Genomic DNA, 21,414 nt, shown 5'->3' with positions numbered 1-21,414 from the left:
GGTACGACACATCCCGTACGCAGCTCCTAGGTAGGGACGACACATCCTGTGCGCGGCTTGTCCATAGAGAGGACAAAATACTGTGCGTGGCTGGTATGTAGGGACAACATCCTGTGCGTGGCTCGTACATAGGGACGACGCATCCTGTACGCGGCTCATATGTAGGGACGACGCATCCTGTACACGGCTCGTATGTTGAGACAACGCATCCTGTACGTAGGGTCGACACATACTGTGCGTGGCTGGTATGTAGGGACGACACATCCTGTACGCAGCTCGTCCATAGAGAGGACAAAATACTGTGCGTGGCTCGTATGTAGGGACGACGCATCCTGTACGCAGGGTCGACACATACTGTGCATGGCTGGTATGTAGGGACGACACATCCTGTACGCAGCTCGTATGTTGAGACGACACATCCTGTACGCAGCTCGTATGTTGAGACGACACATCCTGTACGCAGCTCGTCCATAGAGAGGACAAAATACTGTGCGTGGCTCGTATGTAGGGACGACGCATCCTGTACGCAGGGTCGACACATACTGTGCGTGGCTGGTATGTAGGGACAACATCCTGTACGCAGCTCGTATGTTGAGACGACACATCCTGTACGCAGCTCGTATGTAGGGACGATGCATCCTGTACGCGGCTCGTATGTTGAGGCAACGCATCCTGTACGTAGGGTCGACACATACTGTGCGTGGCTGGTATGTAGGGACGACACATCCTGTACGCAGCTCGTATGTTGAGTCGACACATCCTGTACGCAGCTCGTCCATAGAGAGGACAAAATACTGTACGCAGCTCGTACGTAGGGTCGACACATACTGTGCGTGGCTGGTATGGAGGGACAACATCCTGTACGCAGCTCGTACGTAGGGTCGACACATACTGTGCGTGGCTCGTATGGAGGGACGACGCATCCTGTACGCAGCTCGTACGTAGGGTCGACACATACTGTGCGTGGCTGGTATGTAGGGACAACATCCTGTGTACGGCTTGTACGTAGACACATCACATCCTGTACGCGGCTCGTACATAGGGACAACACATCCTTTACTCAGCTTGTATGTAGGGACGAAACATCCTGTACGCGGCTCGTACACAGGGACGACGCATCCTGTATGCAGCGTCTCTGCGCCGTACGGTCATTAGGCCTGGAGGAATACCATGGTGAGGAGGCCTGAGGGAGACAACGAAGGAGAAGGTCAGAAACTATGGAGGAGCATAAGACATCAACTAACAGCATTACATTATGGTTCATTGTGAACAGCAGAATAGTGAGTGCAGTTCTGAAGGATGAGACATGATGTAACAGCAGAATAGTGAGTACAGCTCTGGAGGATAAAACATGATGTAACAGCAGAATAGTGAGTACAGCTCTGGAGGATAAAACATGATGTAACAGCAGAATAGTGAGTGCAGTTCTGGAGGATAAAACATGATGTAACAGCAGAATAGAGAGTGCAGTTCTGGAGGATAAAACATGATGTAACAGCAGAATAGTGAGTGCAGCTCTGGAGGATAAAACATGATGTAACAGCAGAATAGTAAGTACAGCTCTGGAGGATAAAACATGATGTAACAGCAGAATAATGAGCGCAGTTCTGGAGGATAAAACATGATGTAACAGCAGAATAGTGAGTGCAGCTCTGGAGGATAAGACAGGATGTAAGAGCAGAATAGTGAGTGCAGCTCTGTAGGATAACACGACCTACCTAACACATAGGCAGCGACCAGTTTCTGGACTACAGAGACGTGGAGGTTTTCATTGAGAAGGCTCCGGGGGTCCCCGTGTAGCGGGAGCATAAGAACCAGCAGCGCCATCAGCCCCACCAGGATGTAGAGACTGAAGAGGCCGGGGGACAGAGGTCGGGGGACGCCTGGACAGAAGAGACACAGGGTGAAGGATGGGTAGAGACAAGCGGCGCCAGGTGCCCCTCACATCGGCTTTCCTACCTTGACGCATGGAGAAGAGGTGGGACGGCGGCTGCCATGGTGTGGGGTCCCGCGCACCGCGCTCTCTGGACTCCTGTTTGGTGGGATGTAGTGTGGCGGGAATGTCTTTCCTCCCAATGACGCCTCGTCCTCCGCTCTCTTCCCAAACCTCCACACGGAACCTGTCAGTGGTGCCGTAGTGTCGGGCGCGGATATCCCGATGCCGTGTGACTCTACAGGGGATGGGGGAAGAAAGACACCACCACCGTGAGGACATCCCGCACTAACACGAGGACACCACCACCGTGAGGACATCCCGCACTAACACAAGGACACCACCACCGTGAGGACATGCTGCACTAACACGAGGACACCACCACCGAGGACATCCCGCACTAACACAAGGACACCACCACCGTGAGGACATCCCGCACTAACACGAGGACACCACCACCGAGGACATCCCGCACTAACACGAGGACACCACCACCCTGAGGACATGCTGCACTAACACGAGGACACCACCACCGTGAGGACATCCCGCACTAACACGAGGACACCACCACCGAGGACATCCTGCACTAACACGAGGACACCACCACCGAGGACATCCCGCACTAACACAAGGACACCACCACCCTGAGGACATGCTGCACTAACACGAGGACACCACCACCCTGAGGACATGCTGCACTAACACGAGGACACCACCACCGTGAGGGCATCCTGCACTAACACGAGGACACCACCACCGTGAGGGCATCCTGCACTAACACGAGGACACCACCACCGAGGACATCCCGCACTAACACGAGGACACCACCACCCTGAGGACATCCTGCACTAACACGAGGACACCACCACCGAGGACATCCCGCACTAACACGAGGACACCACCACCGTGAGGACATCCGGCACTAACACGAGGACACCACCACCCAGAGGACATCCCGTATTAACACGCGGACACCACCACCGTGAGGACATCCCGCACTAACACGAGGACACCACCACCGTGAGGACATCCCGCACTAACACGAGGACACCACCACCGAGGACATCCAGCACTAACACGAGGACACCACCACCCTGAGGACATCCCGCACTAACACGAGGACACCACCACCGTGAGGAGATACCGCACTAACAGGAGGACACCACCACCGTGAGGACATCCCACACTAACACAAGGACACCACCACCGTGAGGACATCCCGCACTAACATGAGGACACCACCACCCTGAGGAGATACCGCACTAACAGGAGGACACCACCGTGAGGACATCCCGCACTAACACGAGGACACCACCCTGAGGACATCCCACACTAACACGAGGACACCACCACCCTGAGGACATCCCGCACTAACACGAGGACACCACCACCGTGAGGACATCCCGCACTAACACGAGGACACCACCACCCTGAGGAGATCCCGCACTAACACGAGGACACCACCACCCTGAGGACATCCTGCACTAACACGAGGACACCACCACCGAGGACATCCCGCACTAACACGAGGACACCACCACCGTGAGGACATCCGGCACTAACACGAGGACACCACCACCCAGAGGACATCCCGTATTAACACGAGGACACCACCACCGTGAGGACATCCCGCACTAACACGAGGACACCACCACCGTGAGGACATCCCGCACTAACACGAGGACACCACCACCGAGGACATCCAGCACTAACACGAGGACACCACCACCCTGAGGACATCCCGCACTAACACGAGGACACCACCACCGTGAGGAGATACCGCACTAACAGGAGGACACCACCACCGTGAGGACATCCCGCACTAACACGAGGACACCACCACCGTGAGGACATCCCGCACTAACATGAGGACACCACCACCCTGAGGAGATACCGCACTAACAGGAGGACACCACCGTGAGGACATCCCGCACTAACACGAGGACACCACCCTGAGGACATCCCACACTAACACGAGGACACCACCACCGTGAGGACATCCCACACTAACACGAGGACACCACCACCCTGAGGACATCCCGCACTAACACGAGGACACCACCACCGTGAGGACATCCCGCACTAACACGAGGACACCACCACCGTGAGGACATCCCGCACTAACACGAGGACACCACCACCCTGAGGACATCCTGCACTAACACGAGGACACCACCACCCTGAGGAGATCCCGCACTAACACGAGGACACCACCACCCTGAGGACATCCTGCACTAACACGAGGACACCACCACCGAGGACATCCCGCACTAACACGAGGACACCACCACCCTGAGGAGATCCTGCACTAACACGAGGACACCACCACCCTGAGGACATCCTGCACTAACACGAGGACACCACCACCCTGAGGACATCCCGCACTAACACGAGGACACCACCACCCTGAGGACATCCCGCACTAACACGAGGACACCACCACCGTGAGGACATGCTGCACTAACACGAGGACACCACCACCGAGGACATCCAGCACTAACACGAGGACACCACCACCGTGAGGACATCCCGCACTAACACGAGGACACCACCACCCTGAGGAGATCCCGCACTAACACGAGGACACCACCACCGTGAGGACATCCCGCACTAACAGGAGGACACCACCACCCTGAGGAGATACCGCACTAACACGAGGACACCACCACCGTGAGGACATCCCGCACTAACACGAGGACACCACCACCCTGAGGACATCCGGCACTAACACGAGGACACCACTACCCTGAGGACATCCGGCACTAACACAAGGACACCACTTCCCTGAGGACATCCTGCACTAACACGAGGACACCACCACCCTGAGGACATCCGGCACTAACACGAGGACACCACCACCCTGAGGACATCCCGCACTAACACGAGGACACCACCACCCTGAGGACATCCACCCAACTCCACACTTACATGTCAATGCAGGAATTTGGCTTCACGAGCCCCTCGGCATCGACCACCGTGTAACGCAGCGGAGCTGTGGACAGGACTGCGGACAAAAAGAGACCATAGTCATGTGACATGCCCCACTCCAGCCACAGTTACACATGCAGCGCCCCCTACCTTTGTATCGCAGCACTCGGGGGAAGGGGTTGTACAGGGTCAGCACCTGCTTGTGGCTGCTTTGGTCATCGGCGTAAAAGTCCAAAGATGGAGGAAAAACAAAGACGGGGACGGCGGGCAGTGAGGGGGGGTCAGCCACTGTCCGCTGCTCATAGTCTTCCCCTCTTCCTAGTGCCCCCCTCTGCATGGCAGCGCAATGATGACATCACATCCCTGGGGGATCGGAGATGAGGTCACTCCCGGGAGCCTGAGGACAAACAACAGAAGATCAGGATTTGGTCTGAATATTCCCCACAGATTTATCTTGGGTTTATGTCGTGTTTGAGAATATATGAAATATCCAGTGAGCGGGAGTTATGGGGGGAAAAGACCTTGTTGGTGTCAAAGGAGAATGGGCAAACTGGTTCCAGATAACAGAAAGGCGACAGTAACTTAAATAACCACTGGTTTTACAGTCAAGGTCTGCAGAATACATCTCTGGCCGCCCAACATGTCCACAACTACATATATATATATACTGATCATTCCTCTATACACTTTGTGTATATATATATATATATATATATATATATATATATAACGTCACCACGTGACATCCTCCTCGCACAGTGACGTCACGGAGCCGGCCACATCAGTTGGGTCACTAGAAGCGGCGGCGGAGCTGGGTGCCCGGGGATCCCCGGATAACGGGACCGGAGCAGTTACCTGCAGCTTCCGACATCTGTCAGGCCGCTTCCCCGAGATCCCCGTCCATCTTTCTCAATGGTCAGGACCTACGTCTGTCATCTGGTTGCCTGGAAACGCATCGACAGCAAAAGGGGCGGTTCCCTATGGCTAGCTCTCTGATTGGAGAGATGTTGACAAATCACGTTGAGCTATTTGCGTTCCTTAGCAACAATTCGGGCCGTCCTCTTGCCACGAGTAATTCGTGTCTGAAATTGTCAGTCGGTCGGCCATTTTTTCAGAGACCATAATCCATTTTCCGACATGAAAGTGTCACACACAAAATGGACGGTACGAGGAGACACAACGGAAATTCCGGTCTATGTTGTGTAAGTAATGTGTCACGTGTTCAGCTCATGATAAAAACATTTAGAGATGTCATCATATATCCAGTAGAGGGCGCCAGAGCAGAGACTGTGCGCAGCGGCTGAAGGTGATGCAGGGTCTGTACAGCGTTTGGGGAAAACATGGCGGAGCCACAAAAGATGCTGTGTAAAAACCCTAATGTATATATATATATATATCACTGGGTTCATGACGTCTCTACAGGAGTGCACTACATATCCCAGAACTCTCCTGCCCTCTGCTGGCAGCCTGAAGTGTCTGGTCTCCGCCCTCAGGGCACTTTAGGTTTGCTGGGATCTGTGGTTGTCCGAACATTATAAGCGTAGGCCATGGAAAGATGGATCAAAACCTGTACAGAGGAAAAGTAGAGCAGTTGCCCATAGCAACCAATCATATCACCTCCTTGTTGCTATGGGCAACTGGTCAGTGTTTCCTGTGAGATAAATCTTCCCCATAATTTAATGGAAACCTGGAAATTGGTTCCCGAGCCCCCAAAATGTCAACTCAAAGTAAGATAATATGAAGAATAAAGGGGCATGTAACAGGGGCACGGGGGAGGTCAGTATAAAGGGGGTGTATATATTTTATATATATGGGATGTGGAATTCATATCGCCCCACGGGCAAGCACTGCGGCGCTCAGGTTGTATGGAGCGGCTCCCGACTCTGCAGCCCCCAGCTGTTTCTCAGTAGTCGGGGGCAGGGCCGGCCGTAGGTGTTCAGGCGCCCTGTGCGAGCTAACCTTGTGCCCCCCCCCCATAAACGTACACAAAGAGGAAAAATATATTTGTGACAAATATTTTTATATCTAATAAGTCCCCTGCCCCCTTCATCAGTCCCCTGCTCCCCTTAATCAGATGCAGTATAGTTCCCCCACATTAGGTGCAGTATAGTTCTCCCCACATTAGTTGCAGTATAGTCCCCCACATTAGGTGCAGTATAGTTCCCCACATTAGGTGCAGTATAGTTCCCCACATTAGGTGCAGTATAATTCTCCACATTAGGTGCAGTATAGTTCCCCACATTAGGTGCAGTATAGTTCTCCACATTAGGTGCAGTATAGTTCCCCCACATTAGGTGCAGTATAGTTCCCCCACATTAGGTGCAGTATAGTTCCCCCACATTAGGTGCAGTATAGTTCTCCCCACATTAGGTGCAGTATAGTTCCCCACATTAGGTGCAGTATAGTTCCCCACATTAGGTGCAGTATAGTTCTCCACATTAGTTGCAGTATAGTTCCCCACATTAGGTGCAGTATAGTTCCCCACATTAGGTGCAGTATAGTTCCCCACATTAGGTGCAGTATAGTTCTCCACATTAGGTGCAGTATAGTTCCCCACATTAGGTGCAGTATAGTTCCCCCACATTAGGTGCAGTATAGTTCCCCACATTAGGTGCAGTATAGTTCCCCACATTAGGTGCAGTATAGTTCTCCACATTAGTTGCAGTATAGTTCCCCACATTAGGTGCAGTATAGTTCCCCCACATTAGGTGCAGTATAGTTCTCCCCACATTAGGTGCAGTATAGTTCCCCACATTAGGTGCAGTATAGTTCCCCACATTAGGTGCAGTATAGTTCCCCACATTAGGTGCAGTATAGTTCTCCACATTAGTTGCAGTATAGTTCCCCACATTAGGTGCAGTATAGTTCCCCACATTAGGTGCAGTATAGTTCCCCACATTAGGTGCAGTATAGTTCTCCACATTAGGTGCAGTATAGTTCCCCACATTAGGTGCAGTATAGTTCCCCCACATTAGGTGCAGTATAGTTCCCCACATTAGGTGCAGTATAGTTCCCCACATTAGGTGCAGTATAGTTCCCCACATTAGGTGCAGTATAGTTCTCCACATTAGTTGCAGTATAGTTCCCCACATTAGGTGCAGTATAGTTCCCCACATTAGGTGCAGTATAGTTCCCCACATTAGGTGCAGTATAGTTCCCCACATTAGGTGCAGTATAGTTCCCCCACATTAGGTGCAGTATAGTTCTCCACATTAGGTGCAGTATAGTTCCCCACATTAGGTGCAGTATAGTTCCCCACATTAGGTGCAGTATAGTTCTCCCCACATTAGGTGCAGTATAGTTCCCCACATTAGGTGCAGTATAGTTCCCCACATTAGGTGCAGTATAGTTCTCCACATTAGTTGCAGTATAGTTCCCCACATTAGGTGCAGTATAGTTCCCCACATTAGGTGCAGTATAGTTCTCCACATTAGTTGCAGTATAGTTCCCCACATTAGGTGCAGTACAGTTCCCCCACATTAGGTGCAGTATAGTTCTCCACATTAGGTGCAGTATAGTTCCCCCACATTAGGTGCAGTATAGTTCCCCACATTAGGTGCAGTATAGTTCCCCACATTAGGTGCAGTATAGTTCTCCCCACATTAGGTGCAGTATAGTTCCCCACATTAGGTGCAGTATAGTTCCCCACATTAGGTGCAGTATAGTTCTCCACATTAGTTGCAGTATAGTTCCCCACATTAGGTGCAGTATAGTTCCCCACATTAGGTGCAGTATAGTTCCCCACATTAGGTGCAGTATAGTTCCCCACATTAGGTGCAGTATAGTTCTCCACATTAGTTGCAGTATAGTTCCCCACATTAGGTGCAGTATAGTTCCCCACATTAGGTGCAGTATAGTTCCCCACATTAGGTGCAGTATAGTTCCCCACATTAGGTGCAGTATAGTTCCCCCACATTAGGTGCAGTATAGTTCTCCACATTAGGTGCAGTATAGTTCCCCACATTAGGTGCAGTATAGTTCCCCACATTAGGTGCAGTATAGTCCCCCACATTAGGTGCAGTATAGCTCCCCACATTAGGTGCAGTATAGTTCCCCACATTAGGTGCAGTATAGTTCCCCAACATTAGGTGCTGTATATTTCCCCCACATTAGGTGCAGTATAGTTCCCCAACATTAGGTGCAGTATAGTTCCCCCACATTAGGTGCAGTATAGCTCCCCACATTAGGTGCAGTACAGTCCCCCCACATTAGGTGTAGTATAGTCCCCCACATTAGGTGCAGTATAGTTCCCCACATTAGGTGCAGTATAGTTCCCCACATTAGGTGCAGTATAGTTCTCCCCACATTAGGTGCAGTATAGTTCCCCACATTAGGTGCAGTATAGTTCCCCACATTAGGTGCAGTATAGTTCCCCCACATTAGGTGCAGTATAGTTCCCCCACATTAGGTTGGCAGTATAGTCCCCACATTAGGTGCAGTATAGTTCCCCCACATTAGGTTGGCAGTATAGTCCCCACATTAGGTGCACTATAGTTCCCCCACATTAGGTGCAGTATAGTTCCCAACATTAGGTGCAGTATAGTTCCCCCACCACATTAGGTGCCATATAGTTCCCCACATTAGGTGCAGTATAGTTCCCCCACATTAGGTGCAGTATAGTTCCCCCACATTAGGTGCAGAATAGCTCCCCCACATTAGGGTCAGTTTAGTTCCCCACATTAGGGGCAGTTTAGTTCCCCACATTAGGTGCAGTATAGTTCCCTCACATTAGGTGCAGTATAGTTCCCCCACATTAGGTGCAGAATAGCTCCCCCACATTAGGGGCAGTTTAGTTCCCCACATTAAGTGCAGTATAGTTCCCCAGATTAGATGCAGTATAGTTCCCCACATTAGGTGCAGTATAGCTCCCCACATTAGGTGCAGTATAGTTCCCCCACATTAGGTGCAGTATAGTTCCCCACATTAGGTGCAGTATAGTTCCCCCACCACATTAGGTGCCATATAGTTCCCCACATTAGGTGCAGTATAGTTCCCCACATTAGGTGCAGTATAGATCCCCACATTAGGTGCAGTATAGTCCCCCACATTAGGTGCAGTACAGTTCCCCACATTAGGTGCAGTATAGTTCCCCCACATTAGGTGCAGTATAGTTCCCCACATTAGGTGCAGTATAGTCCCCCACATTAGGTGCACTACAGTTCCCCCACATTAGGTGCCATATAGTTCCCCACATTAGGTGCCATATAGTTCCCCACATTAGGTGCAGTATAGTTCCCCCCACATTAGGTGCAGTATAGTTCCCCACATTAGGTGCAGTATAGTTCCCCCACATTAGGTGCAGTACAGTTCCCCCACATTAGGTGCAGTACAGTTCTCCACATTAGGTTGGCAGTATAGTTCCCCACATTAGGTGCAGTATAGTCCCCCCACATTAGGTGCAGTACAGTTCGCCCACAATAGGTGCCATATAGTTCCCCACATTAGGTGCCATATAGTTCCCCACATTAGTAGGTAGGTATCATTATAGTAGGTAGGTATCATTATAGTAGGTAGTTATCATTATAGTAGGTAGTTATCATTATAGTAGGTAGTTATCATTATAGTAGGTAGTTATCATTATAGTAGGTAGTTATCATTATAGTAGGTAGGTATCATTATAGTAGGTAGTTATCATTATAGTAGGTAGTTATCATTATAGTAGGTAGTTATCATTATAGTAGGTAGTTATCATTATAGTAGGTAGTTATCATTATAGTAGGTAGTTGTCATTATAGTAGGTAGTTATCATTATAGTAGGTAGTTATCATTATAGTAGGTAGTTATCATTATAGTAGGTAGTTGTCATTATAGTAGGTAGTTATCATTATAGTAGGTAGTTATCATTATAGTAGGTAGTTATCATTATAGTAGGTAGTTATCATCATAGTAGGTAGTTGTCATCATAGTAGGTAGTTATCATTATAGTAGGTAGTTATCATTATAGTAGGTAGTTATCATCATAGTAGGTAGTTGTCATCATAGTAGGTAGTTATCATTATAGTAGGTAGTTATCATTATAGTAGGTAGATATCATTATAGTAGGTAGTTATCATTATAGTAGGTAGATATCATTATAGTAGGTAGTTATCATTATAGTAGGTAGGTATCATTATAGTAGGTAGTTGTCATTATAGTAGGTAGTTATCATTATAGTAGGTAGTTATCATTATAGTAGGTAGTTATCATTATAGTAGGTAGTTATCATTATAGTAGGTAGTTATCATTATAGTAGGTAGTTATCATTATAGTAGGTAGGTATCATTATAGTAGGTAGTTATCATTATAGTAGGTAGTTATCATTATAGTAGGTAGTTGTCATTATAGTAGGTAGTTATCATTATAGTAGGTAGTTATCATTATAGTAGGTAGTTATCATTATAGTAGGTAGGTATCATTATAGTAGGTAGTTATCATTATAGTAGGTAGTTATCATTATAGTAGGTAGTTATCATTATAGTAGGTAGTTATCATTATAGTAGGTAGTTATCATTATAGTAGGTAGTTATCATTATAGTAGGTAGTTATCATTATAGTAGGTAGTTATCATTATAGTAGGTAGTTATCATTATAGTAGGTAGTTATCATTATAGTAGGTAGTTATCATTATAGTAGGTAGTTATCATTATAGTAGGTAGGTATCATTATAGTAGGTAGTTATCATTATAGTAGGTAGTTGTCATTATAGTAGGTAGTTATCATTATAGTAGGTAGTTATCATTATAGTAGGTAGTTGTCATTATAGTAGGTAGTTATCATTATAGTAGGTAGTTATCATTATAGTAGGTAGTTATCATTATAGTAGGTAGGTATCATTATAGTAGGTAGTTATCATTATAGTAGGTAGTTATCATTATAGTAGGTAGTTATCATTATAGTAGGTAGTTATCATTATAGTAGGTAGTTATCATTATAGTAGGTAGTTATCATTATAGTAGGTAGGTATCATTATAGTAGGTAGTTATCATTATAGTAGGTAGTTATCATTATAGTAGGTAGGTATCATTATAGTAGGTAGTTATCATTATAGTAGGTAGTTGTCATTATAGTAGGTAGTTATCATTATAGTAGGTAGTTATCATTATAGTAGGTAGTTATCATTATAGTAGGTAGATATCATTATAGTAGGTAGTTATCATTATAGTAGGTAGTTATCATTATAGTAGGTAGTTATCATTATAGTAGGTAGTTATCATTATAGTAGGTAGTTATCATTATAGTAGGTAGTTATCATTATAGTAGGTAGTTATCATTATAGTAGGTAGTTATCATTATAGTAGGTAGTTATCATTATAGTAGGTAGTTATCATTATAGTAGGTAGTTATCATTATAGTAGGTAGTTATCATTATAGTAGGTAGGTATCATTATAGTAGGTAGGTATCATTATAGTAGGTAGGTATCATTATAGTAGGTAGTTGTCATTATAGTAGGTAGTTATCATTATAGTAGGTAGTTATCATTATAGTAGGTAGGTATCATTATAGTAGGTAGGTATCATTATAGTAGGTAGGTATCATTATAGTAGGTAGTTGTCATTATAGTAGGTAGGTATCATTATAGTAGGTAGTTATCATTATAGTAGGTAGGTATCATTATAGTAGGTAGGTATCATTATAGTAGGTAGGTATCATTATAGTAGGTAGTTATCATTATAGTAGGTAGTTATCATTATAGTAGGTAGTTATCATTATAGTAGGTAGTTATCATTATAGTAGGTAGTTATCATTATAGTAGGTAGTTATCATTATAGTAGGTAGTTATCATTATAGTAGGTAGTTATCATTATAGTAGGTAGTTATCATTATAGTAGGTAGGTATCATTATAGTAGGTAGATATCATTATAGTAGGTAGGTATCATTATAGTAGGTAGTTATCATTATAGTAGGTAGGTATCATTATAGTAGGTAGTTATCATTATAGTAGGTAGTTATCATTATAGTAGGTAGTTATCATTATAGTAGGTAGTTATCATTATAGTAGGTAGTTATCATTATAGTAGGTAGTTATCATTATAGTAGGTAGTTATCATTATAGTAGGTAGTTATCATTATAGTAGGTAGGTATCATTATAGTAGGCAGTTATCATTATAGTAGGTAGTTGTCATTATAGTAGGTAGTTATGGCTTTTATAGGGCGAGGAGGAAAAAACGAGAGCGTAAAAGCGAAAATTGGCCCGAACAAGTGGATCGTCATGAGGGACAAGTAGATTTTGCTCCGTTTTAGTCCCAGGGACAAGTAGTTTTTTACTAAATTTCCACACCCCTGATAGATATATGTAGGCAGGGGGTGAGGTCAGTACAGTGACCCCCCCGACCTACGATGGCCCCGACATCACCCCCTTTTCCTATATAAAAACGTGAACATAATAAAGATAAACATTAATATCGCTTCGTGCGTAATTGTATTGTCAGGATTCGGCTGGCAGGAGGTGGATCCTCTGTGCCAGAGAGGGATTGGCGTGGACCGTGCTGGTGGACCGGTTCTAAGTCACTACTGGTATTCACCAGAGCCCGCCGCAAAGCGGGATGGTCTTGCTGCGGCGGTAGTGACCAGGTCGTATCCACCGGCAACGGCTCAACCTCGCTGACTGCTGAAGATAGGCGCGGTACAAGGGAGTAGACAGAAGCAAGGTCGGACGTAGCAGAAGGTCGGGGCAGGCGGCAAGGATCGTAGTCAGGGGCAACGGCAGGAGGTCTGGAACACAGGCTAGGAACACACAAGGAAACGCTTTCACTAGGCACAAGGGCAACAAGATCCGGCGAGGGAGTGCAGGGGAAGTGAGGTATAAATAGGGAAGTGCACAGGTGAACATACTGATTAACCCCTTAAGGACTCAGGGTTTTTCCGTTTTTGCACTTTCGTTTTTTCCTCCTTACCTTTTAAAAATCATAACCCTTTCAATTTTCCACCTAAAAATCCATATTATGGCTTATTTTTTGCGTCGCCAATTCTACTTTGCAGTGACATTAGTCATTTTACCCAAAAATGCACGGCGAAACGGAAAAAAAAATCATTGTGCGACAAAATCGAAAAAAAAACGCCATTTTGTAACTTTTGGGGGCTTTCGTTTCTACGCAGTGCATATTTCGGTAAAAATTACACCTTATCATTATTCTGTAGGTCCATACGGTTAAAATGATACCCTACTTATATAGGTGATTTTGTCGCACTTCTGGAAAAAATCATAACTACATGCAGGAAAATTTATACGTTTAAAAATGTCATCTTCTGACCCCTATAACTTTGTTATTTTTCCACGTACAGGGTGGTATGAGGACTCATTTTTTGCGCCGTGATCTGAAGTTTGTATCGGTATTATTTTTGTTTTGATCGGACTTTTTGATCACTTTTTATTCATTTTTTAATAATATAAAAAGTGACCAAAATACGCTTTTTTGGACTTTGGAATTTTTTTGCGCGTACGCCATTGACCGTACGGCTTAATTAATGATATATTTTTATAGTTCGGACATTTACGCACGCGGCGATACCACATATGTTTATTTTTTATTTTTTTTACACTGTTTTATTTTTTTTATGGGAAAAGGGGGGTGATTCAAACTTTTATTAGGGAAGGGGTTAAATGACCTTTATTAACACTTTTTTTTTACATTTTTTTTGCAGTGTTATAGGTCCCATAGGGACCTATAACACTGCACACACTGATCTCTTATACTGATCAATATTATCCCATAGGGACCTATAACACTGCACACACTGATCTCTAATGCTGATCACTGGCGTGTATTAACACGCCTGTGATCAGCATTATCGGCGCTTGACTGCTCCTGCCTGGATCTCAGGCACGGAGCAGTCATTCGTCGATCGGACACCGGGGAGGCAGGTAAGAGCCCTCCCGGTGTCCGATCAGCTGTTCGGGACGCCGCGATTTCACCGCGGCGGTCCCGAACAGCCCGACTGAGCAGCCGGGTCACTTTCACTTTCACTTTAGAAGCGGCGGTCAGCTTTGACCGCCGCTTCTAAAGGGTTAATACCGCACATCGCCGCGATCGGCAATGTGTGGTATTAGCCGCGGGTCCCGGCCGTTGATTACCGCCGGGACCGACGCGATATGATGCGGGATCGCGGCGCGATCCCGCTTCATATCGCGGGAGCCGGCGCAGGACGTAAATATACGTCCTGCGTCGTTAAGGGGTTAAAACCCATGCGCCAATCAGTGGCGCATCGGCCCTTTAAATCGCAGAGAGCCGGCGCGCGCGCGCCCCCTAGGGAGCGAGGCCGCGCGCGCCGGGACAGAACAGACGGGGAACGAGTCTGGTAAGCGGGCCGGGATGCGAATCGCGAGCGGGTGGGTCCCGCATCGCAGATCGCATCCCGGCTAGAGACATTATTGCAGCGCACCCGGTCAGCGTGTCTGACTGGGGCGCTGCGAGCAGGAACACGCTGCGAGCGCTCCGGGGAGGAGCGGAGACCCGGAGCACTCGGCGTAACATGTATGAACTCTTAAAATATAACATTATGTATCCCGTACGGTAAATGACATAAATGTAAAAAAAAAATACCAAACCACAGAATTGCAATTTTTATAATATCCCATAAAAAAAAAAGTTTGAAAGCAATTAAAAAGTCAGATCAATACCAAAATGGAAATGGTACCGATACAAATAAAAATAATTATGGCGCAAAAAATGAGCCCTCATACAGCCTGGTATGCGGAAAAAAAAAAGCCACAGGGTTCAAAAAATGGCAAATAATATTTTTGGAAAAAGTTCTGAATTTTTTTTCAAATTAGTAAAACATGATGGAAACTATAGAAATCTGGTATTACTGTAATCAGGCGCCTAAAGTATCAAAACAAAAAGTTATCTCAACCACACAGTAAATGGCGCAGAAAAGAAAACCCCCAAATCTGCTAAATTATCTTTTACTATTTCTATTTCATTTCACCGATTATATATATATATATATTTTGGGTTTGGAGAATATGTTATTGCAAAAATTAAAAGGTGTCATTATAGTAGGTAGTTATCATTATAGTAGGTAGTTATCATTATAGTAGGTAGTTATCATTATAGTAGGTAGATATCATTATAGTAGGTAGTTATCATTATAGTAGGTAGTTATCATTATAGTAGGTAGTTATCATTATAGTAGGTAGGTATCATTATAGTAGGTAGTTATCATTATAGTAGGTAGTTATCATTATAGTAGGTAGTTATCATTATAGTAGGTAGGTATCATTATAGTAGGTAGTTATCATTATAGTAGGTAGTTATCATTATAGTAGGTAGTTATCATTATAGTAGGTAGTTATCATTATAGTAGGTAGTTATCATTATAGTAGGTAGGTATCATTATAGTAGGTAGTTATCATTATAGTAGGTAGTTATCATTATAGTAGGTAGTTATCATTATAGTAGGTAGTTATCATTATAGTAGGTAGGTATCATTATAGTAGGTAGTTATCATTATAGTAGGTAGTTATCATTATAGTAGGTAGTTATCATTATAGTAGGTAGTTATCATTATAGTAGGTAGTTATCATTATAGTAGGTAGTTATCATTATAGTAGGTAGTTATCATTATAGTAGGTAGTTATCATTATAGTAGGTAGTTATCATTATAGTAGGTAGGTATCATTATAGTAGGTAGTTATCATTATAGTAGGTAGTTATCATTATAGTAGGTAGGTATCATTATAGTAGGTAGTTATCATTATAGTAGGTAGTTATCATTATAGTAGGTAGGTATCATTATAGTAGGTAGTTATCATTATAGTAGGTAGTTATCATTATAGTAGGTAGGTATCATTATAGTAGGTAGTTATCATTATAGTAGGTAGGTATCATTATAGTAGGTAGTTATCATTATAGTAGGTAGTTATCATTATAGTAGGTAGTTATCATTATAGTAGGTAGTTATCATTATAGTAGGTAGTTGTCATTATAGTAGGTAGTTGTCATTATAGTAGGTAGTTATCATTATAGTAGGTAGTTATCATTATAGTAGGTAGTTATCATTATAGTAGGTAGTTATCATTATAGTAGGTAGTTGTCATTATAGTAGGTAGTTATCATTATAGTAGGTAGTTATCATTATAGTAGGTAGTTGTCATTATAGTAGGTAGTTGTCATTATAGTAGGTAGATATCATTATAGTAGGTAGGTATCATTATAGTAGGTAGTTATCATTATAGTAGGTAGGTATCATTATAGTAGGTAGTTATCATTATAGTAGGTAGTTATCATTATAGTAGGTAGTTATCATTATAGTAGGTAGTTATCATTATAGTAGGTAGTTGTCATTATAGTAGGTAGTTGTCATTATAGTAGGTAGTTATCATTATAGTAGGTAGTTATCATTATAGTAGGTAGTTATCATTATAGTAGGTAGTTATCATTATAGTAGGTAGTTGTCATTATAGTAGGTAGTTATGGCTTTTATAGGACGAGGAGGAAAAAATGAGAGCGTAAAAGCGAAAATTGGCCCGAACAAGTGGATCGTCATGAGGGACACGTAGATTTTGCTCCGTTTTAGTCCCAGGGACAAGTAGTTTTTTACTAAATTTCCACACCCCTGATAGATATATGTAGGCAGGGGGTGAGGTCAGTACAGTGACCCCCCGACCTACGATGGCCCCGACATACAATGCTTTTTTATGTCGGGGCCATCGCATAAACGGCTATCCGGCAGCGCAGACAAAAAGTGCATTTTTGTATTGTGCTGAGGATGGAATAAACTTCACCTGGATTTGCTACTATCTGTGTGCTGCGATCTTTTCCTTTGGATATATATATATATATTGTGGGAGAAGGCATGACGTGGCCGTCTTGGCTCCCCCCATAGAAGTGAATGGAGGGGGCGTGGCAGCCGCATCGCCAGTCATCGGGCAGTTCGCTCCGTGTGTCGAATGCCGGGGTGCTGAGCCGGAGATCGCAGGGGTCCCTTGCAGCAGAACCCCCGCAATCTAATATAAATGATAGGGGATAAGATGTTTGCGGCGGAGTACCCCTTTAACTTCCTGGCTGATGTCTTGAGATGATGCGTCAGTATTGCCCCATAATCTTCTTTTCTCATGATGCCATATATTTTGTGAGGTGCACCAGTCCCCCCACAACATGATGCTGCCCCCGTGTGTCACAGTTGAGATGATGTTCTTAGGCTTCCAAGCGTTTCCCTTTTTCCTCCAAATGTAACGATGGTCATTATGGCAGTTAGATTTTAGTTTCTCCATTCCACAGGACATGTCTTTGATCCTGTGTGTTTTTCTGTTTCTTTTGGAGTGATGGCTTCTTCCTGGCAGAGTGGCCTTTCAGCCCATGTTGATACTCGTTTCACTGTGGATAATGACACAATCTTACCAGCTTCTCCAGCATCTTCACAAGGTCTTTTGCCTTCGTTCTTGGGTTGATATGCACATATCGGACCAAAGCACGTTCATCTCAGCCGATAACTTATATCGGTATAAGTTATCGGCTATCGGCCTGAAAGGTCACAGATTATCGGTATTGGCCCTAAAAAATCGATATCGGTCGATCCCTAATATATAGTATTTTATAAGATGCAGTCATCATAGGGGCTATATATATGGGGCAGTGGAAATAGGGGCCATATATAAAGGGCAGTGGATATAGGGGTCATATATAAGGGGGAGTGGATATAGGGGTCATATATAAGGGGGAGTGGATATAGGGGTCATATATAAAGAGCAGTGGATATAGGGGTCATATATAAGGGGCAGTGGATATAGGGGCCATATATAAGGGGCAGTGGATATAGGGGCCATATATAAAGGGCAGTGGATATAGGGGTCATATATATGGGGCAGTGGATATAGGGGTCATATATAAGGGGCAGTGGATATAGGGGTCAAATATAAGGGGCAGTGGATATAGGGGTCATATATAAGGGGCAGTGGATATAGGGGCAATATATAAGGGGCAGTGGATATAGGAGCCATATATAAGGGGCAGTGGATATAGGGGTCATATATATGGGGCAGCGGATATAGGGGTCATATATAAGGGGCAGTGGATATAGGGGCCATATATAAGGGGCAGTGGATATAGGGGCCATATATAAGGGGCAGTGGATATAGGGGCAATATATAAGGGGCAGTGGATATAGGAGCCATATATAAGGGGCAGTGGATATAGGGGCCATATATAAGGGGCAGTGGATATAGGGGTCATATATAAGGGGCAGTGGATATAGGGGTCATATATAAGGGGCAGTGGATATAGGGGCTATATATATGGGGCAGTGGATATAGGGGCCATATATAAGGGGCAGTGGATATAGGGGTCATATATAAGGGGCAGTGGATTTAGGGGTCATATATAAGGGGCAGTGTACATAGGGGCTATATATATGGGGCAGTGGATATAGGGGCCATATATAAGGGGCAGTGGATATAGGAGTCATATATAAGGGGCAGTGGATATAGGGGCCATATATAAGGGGCAGTGGATATAGGGGTCATATATAAGGGGCAGTGGATATAGGGGCCATATATAAGGGGCAGTGGATATATGGGCCATATATAAAGGGCAGTGGATATAGGGGTCATATATAAGGGGCAGTGGATATAGGGGTCAAATATAAGGGGCAGTGGATATAGGGGTCATATATAAGGGGCAGTGGATATAGGGGTCAAATATAAGGGGCAGTGGATATAGGGGTCATATATAAGGGGCAGTGGATATAGGGGCCATATATAAGGGGCAGTGGATATAGGAGCCATATATAAGGGGCAGTGGATATAGGGGTCATATATATGGGGCAGTGGATATAGGGGTCATATATAAGGGGCAGTGGATATAGGGGTCATATATATGGGGCAGTGGATATAGGGGTCATATATAAGGGGCAGTGGATATAGGGGCCATATATAAGGGGCAGTGGATATAGGGGCAATATATAAGGGGCAGTGGATATAGGGGCAATATATAAGGGGCAGTGGATATAGGAGCCATATATAAGGGGCAGTGGATATAGGGGCCATATATAAGGGGCAGTGGATATAGGGGTCATATATAAGGGGCAGTGGATATAGGGGTCATATATAAGGGGCAGTGGATATAGGGGCTATATATATGGGGCAGTGGATATAGGGGCCATATATAAGGGGCAGTGGATATAGGGGTCATATATAAGGGGCAGTGGATTTAGGGGTCATATATAAGGGGCAGTGTACATAGGGGCTATATATATGGGGCAGTGGATATAGGGGCCATATATAAGGGGCAGTGGATATAGGAGTCATATATAAGGGGCAGTGGATATAGGGGCCATATATAAGGGGCAGTGGATATAGGGGTCATATATAAGGGGCAGTGGATATAGGGGCCATATATAAGGGGCAGTGGATATATGGGCCATATATAAAGGGCACTGGATATAGGGGTCATATATAAGGGGCAGTGGATATAGGGGTCAAATATAAGGGGCAGTGGATATAGGGGTCATATATAAGGGGCAGTGGATATAGGGGTCAAATATAAGGGGCAGTGGATATAGGGGTCATATATAAGGGGCAGTGGATATAGGGGCCATATATAAGGGGCAGCGGATATAGGGGCCATATATAAGGGGCAGTGGATATAGGGGCCAAATATAAGCGTCAGTGGATATAGGAGTCATATATAAGGTGTAGTGGATATAGGGGCCATATATAAGCTGCAGTGGATATAGGGGCCATATATAAGGGGCAGTGGATATAGGGGTCATATATAAGGGGCAGTGGATATAGGGGCAATATATAAGGGGCAGTGGATATAGGAGCCATATATAAGGGGCAGTGGATATAGGGGTCATATATAAGGGGCAGTGGATATAGGAGCCATATATAAGGGGCAGTGGATATAGGGGTCATATGTGGTAGGCTAATCATTAGCCGTATTTGTGGGAGGGGCAGCTTGGCTCCATAAATACAGCCCTCGTACTCACCTTTAGCTGACGCTCTCAGTTGGTCGTCTACGTCATCAGTGGGTGTCTAGCGTCGGTGCGCGGGATCAGCATATCGGCAGCTTAGAACGATCCGAAGTGCTTCTACGTTCCGCTGCTAAACAAGTAAGATCGGGGCCTGGGGGAGAGGGAGGTCAGACCCAGGGTGCTGGGGGGTAGGGCGGCATGGTACCTCAACGCTGCAGCTCACTCTCTGCGGCCGGGCACACGGTGGCGCCAGTGGCTTTCCTGCATTCAGCGCCGTGGCAACACTGTGGCTGGGTAGCGATAGCGGCGGCTGTGCCGGGACACATGCGGACGACCCACTAGCAGCGGCTCACAGGGGAATAAGTGCCAGCGTGCCGATGTCTAATGCTCGGCAGGTTTTTATGCCAGCATCACGTAGTCACTGCGCCATGTCAATACATCGCATCGGATGCGTGGGGCTGAGCTCATACACATAGGGGCATAGTGGTAATGTGATACGCAGCAAACATCAAGGGTTAACCTATTGTGAATACATACTCGTATGTTGTGCACTCAGCGCATCACGGCACCCTTTCCCCAGACTTTGCACTCCATTCAGACCACATCTTAGGTACGGTTGCTATGGGTTACGGAAAAAAATAAATAAATACATAAATAAA

The 21,414-nt window shown here is 45.3% G+C and overlaps 1 protein-coding gene and 1 long non-coding RNA gene across 3 annotated transcripts in view; one reads left to right on the top strand and one right to left on the bottom strand.

Annotated features, from left to right (window-relative positions):
* Positions 1 to 874: 874 nt before the first annotated feature.
* MOSPD3 (motile sperm domain containing 3) lies at positions 875 to 5,852 on the bottom strand. 2 transcript variants are annotated; one of them, XM_056554170.1, is made up of 6 exons: positions 5,598 to 5,735; positions 5,012 to 5,258; positions 4,862 to 4,937; positions 1,960 to 2,171; positions 1,719 to 1,883; positions 875 to 1,183 (listed from the first exon to the last, which is right to left on the bottom strand). In XM_056554170.1, exons 2-6 carry the CDS (start codon positions 5,196 to 5,198, stop codon positions 1,152 to 1,154), a joined length of 672 nt encoding a protein of 223 aa, XP_056410145.1. In that variant the 5' UTR covers positions 5,199 to 5,258; positions 5,598 to 5,735; the 3' UTR covers positions 875 to 1,151. The 2 variants fall into 2 exon arrangements, with proteins under 2 accessions (XP_056410145.1, XP_056410144.1); XM_056554169.1 differs by having other exon boundaries at positions 876 to 1,183; positions 5,717 to 5,852.
* A 73-nt stretch (positions 5,853 to 5,925) lies between these two features.
* LOC130340386 (uncharacterized) overlaps positions 5,926 to 21,414 on the top strand; it is a 40,792-nt gene continuing 25,303 nt past the window's right edge. The window contains exon 1 of the long non-coding RNA XR_008880517.1: positions 5,926 to 6,063. This is a non-coding gene — a long non-coding RNA (uncharacterized LOC130340386). The remainder of the gene's footprint in view (positions 6,064 to 21,414) is intronic.

The sequence above is a fragment of the Hyla sarda genome, unplaced genomic scaffold (genome assembly GCF_029499605.1).
Source record: "Hyla sarda isolate aHylSar1 unplaced genomic scaffold, aHylSar1.hap1 scaffold_59, whole genome shotgun sequence".
NCBI lineage: Eukaryota > Metazoa > Chordata > Amphibia > Anura > Hylidae > Hyla > Hyla sarda.
This window is presented reverse-complemented; position numbering and strand designations above follow the sequence as displayed.

What these genes read in the sequence shown, in the direction of transcription:
- MOSPD3 (XM_056554169.1), bottom strand. Translation starts at nt 5,198, where the DNA reads ATGCAGAGGGGGGCACTAGGAAGAGGGGAAGACTATGAGCAGCGGACA. An exon ending in CCGAGTGCTGCGATACAAAG is followed by an intron (nt 4,938 to 5,011) that starts GTAGGGGGCGCT and finishes TTTTGTCCGCAG; the next exon opens with TCCTGTCCACAGCTCCGCTG. An exon ending in GGTCGCTGCCTATGTGTTAG is followed by an intron (nt 1,184 to 1,718) that starts GTAGGTCGTGTT and finishes TGTCTCCCTCAG; the next exon opens with GCCTCCTCACCATGGTATTC.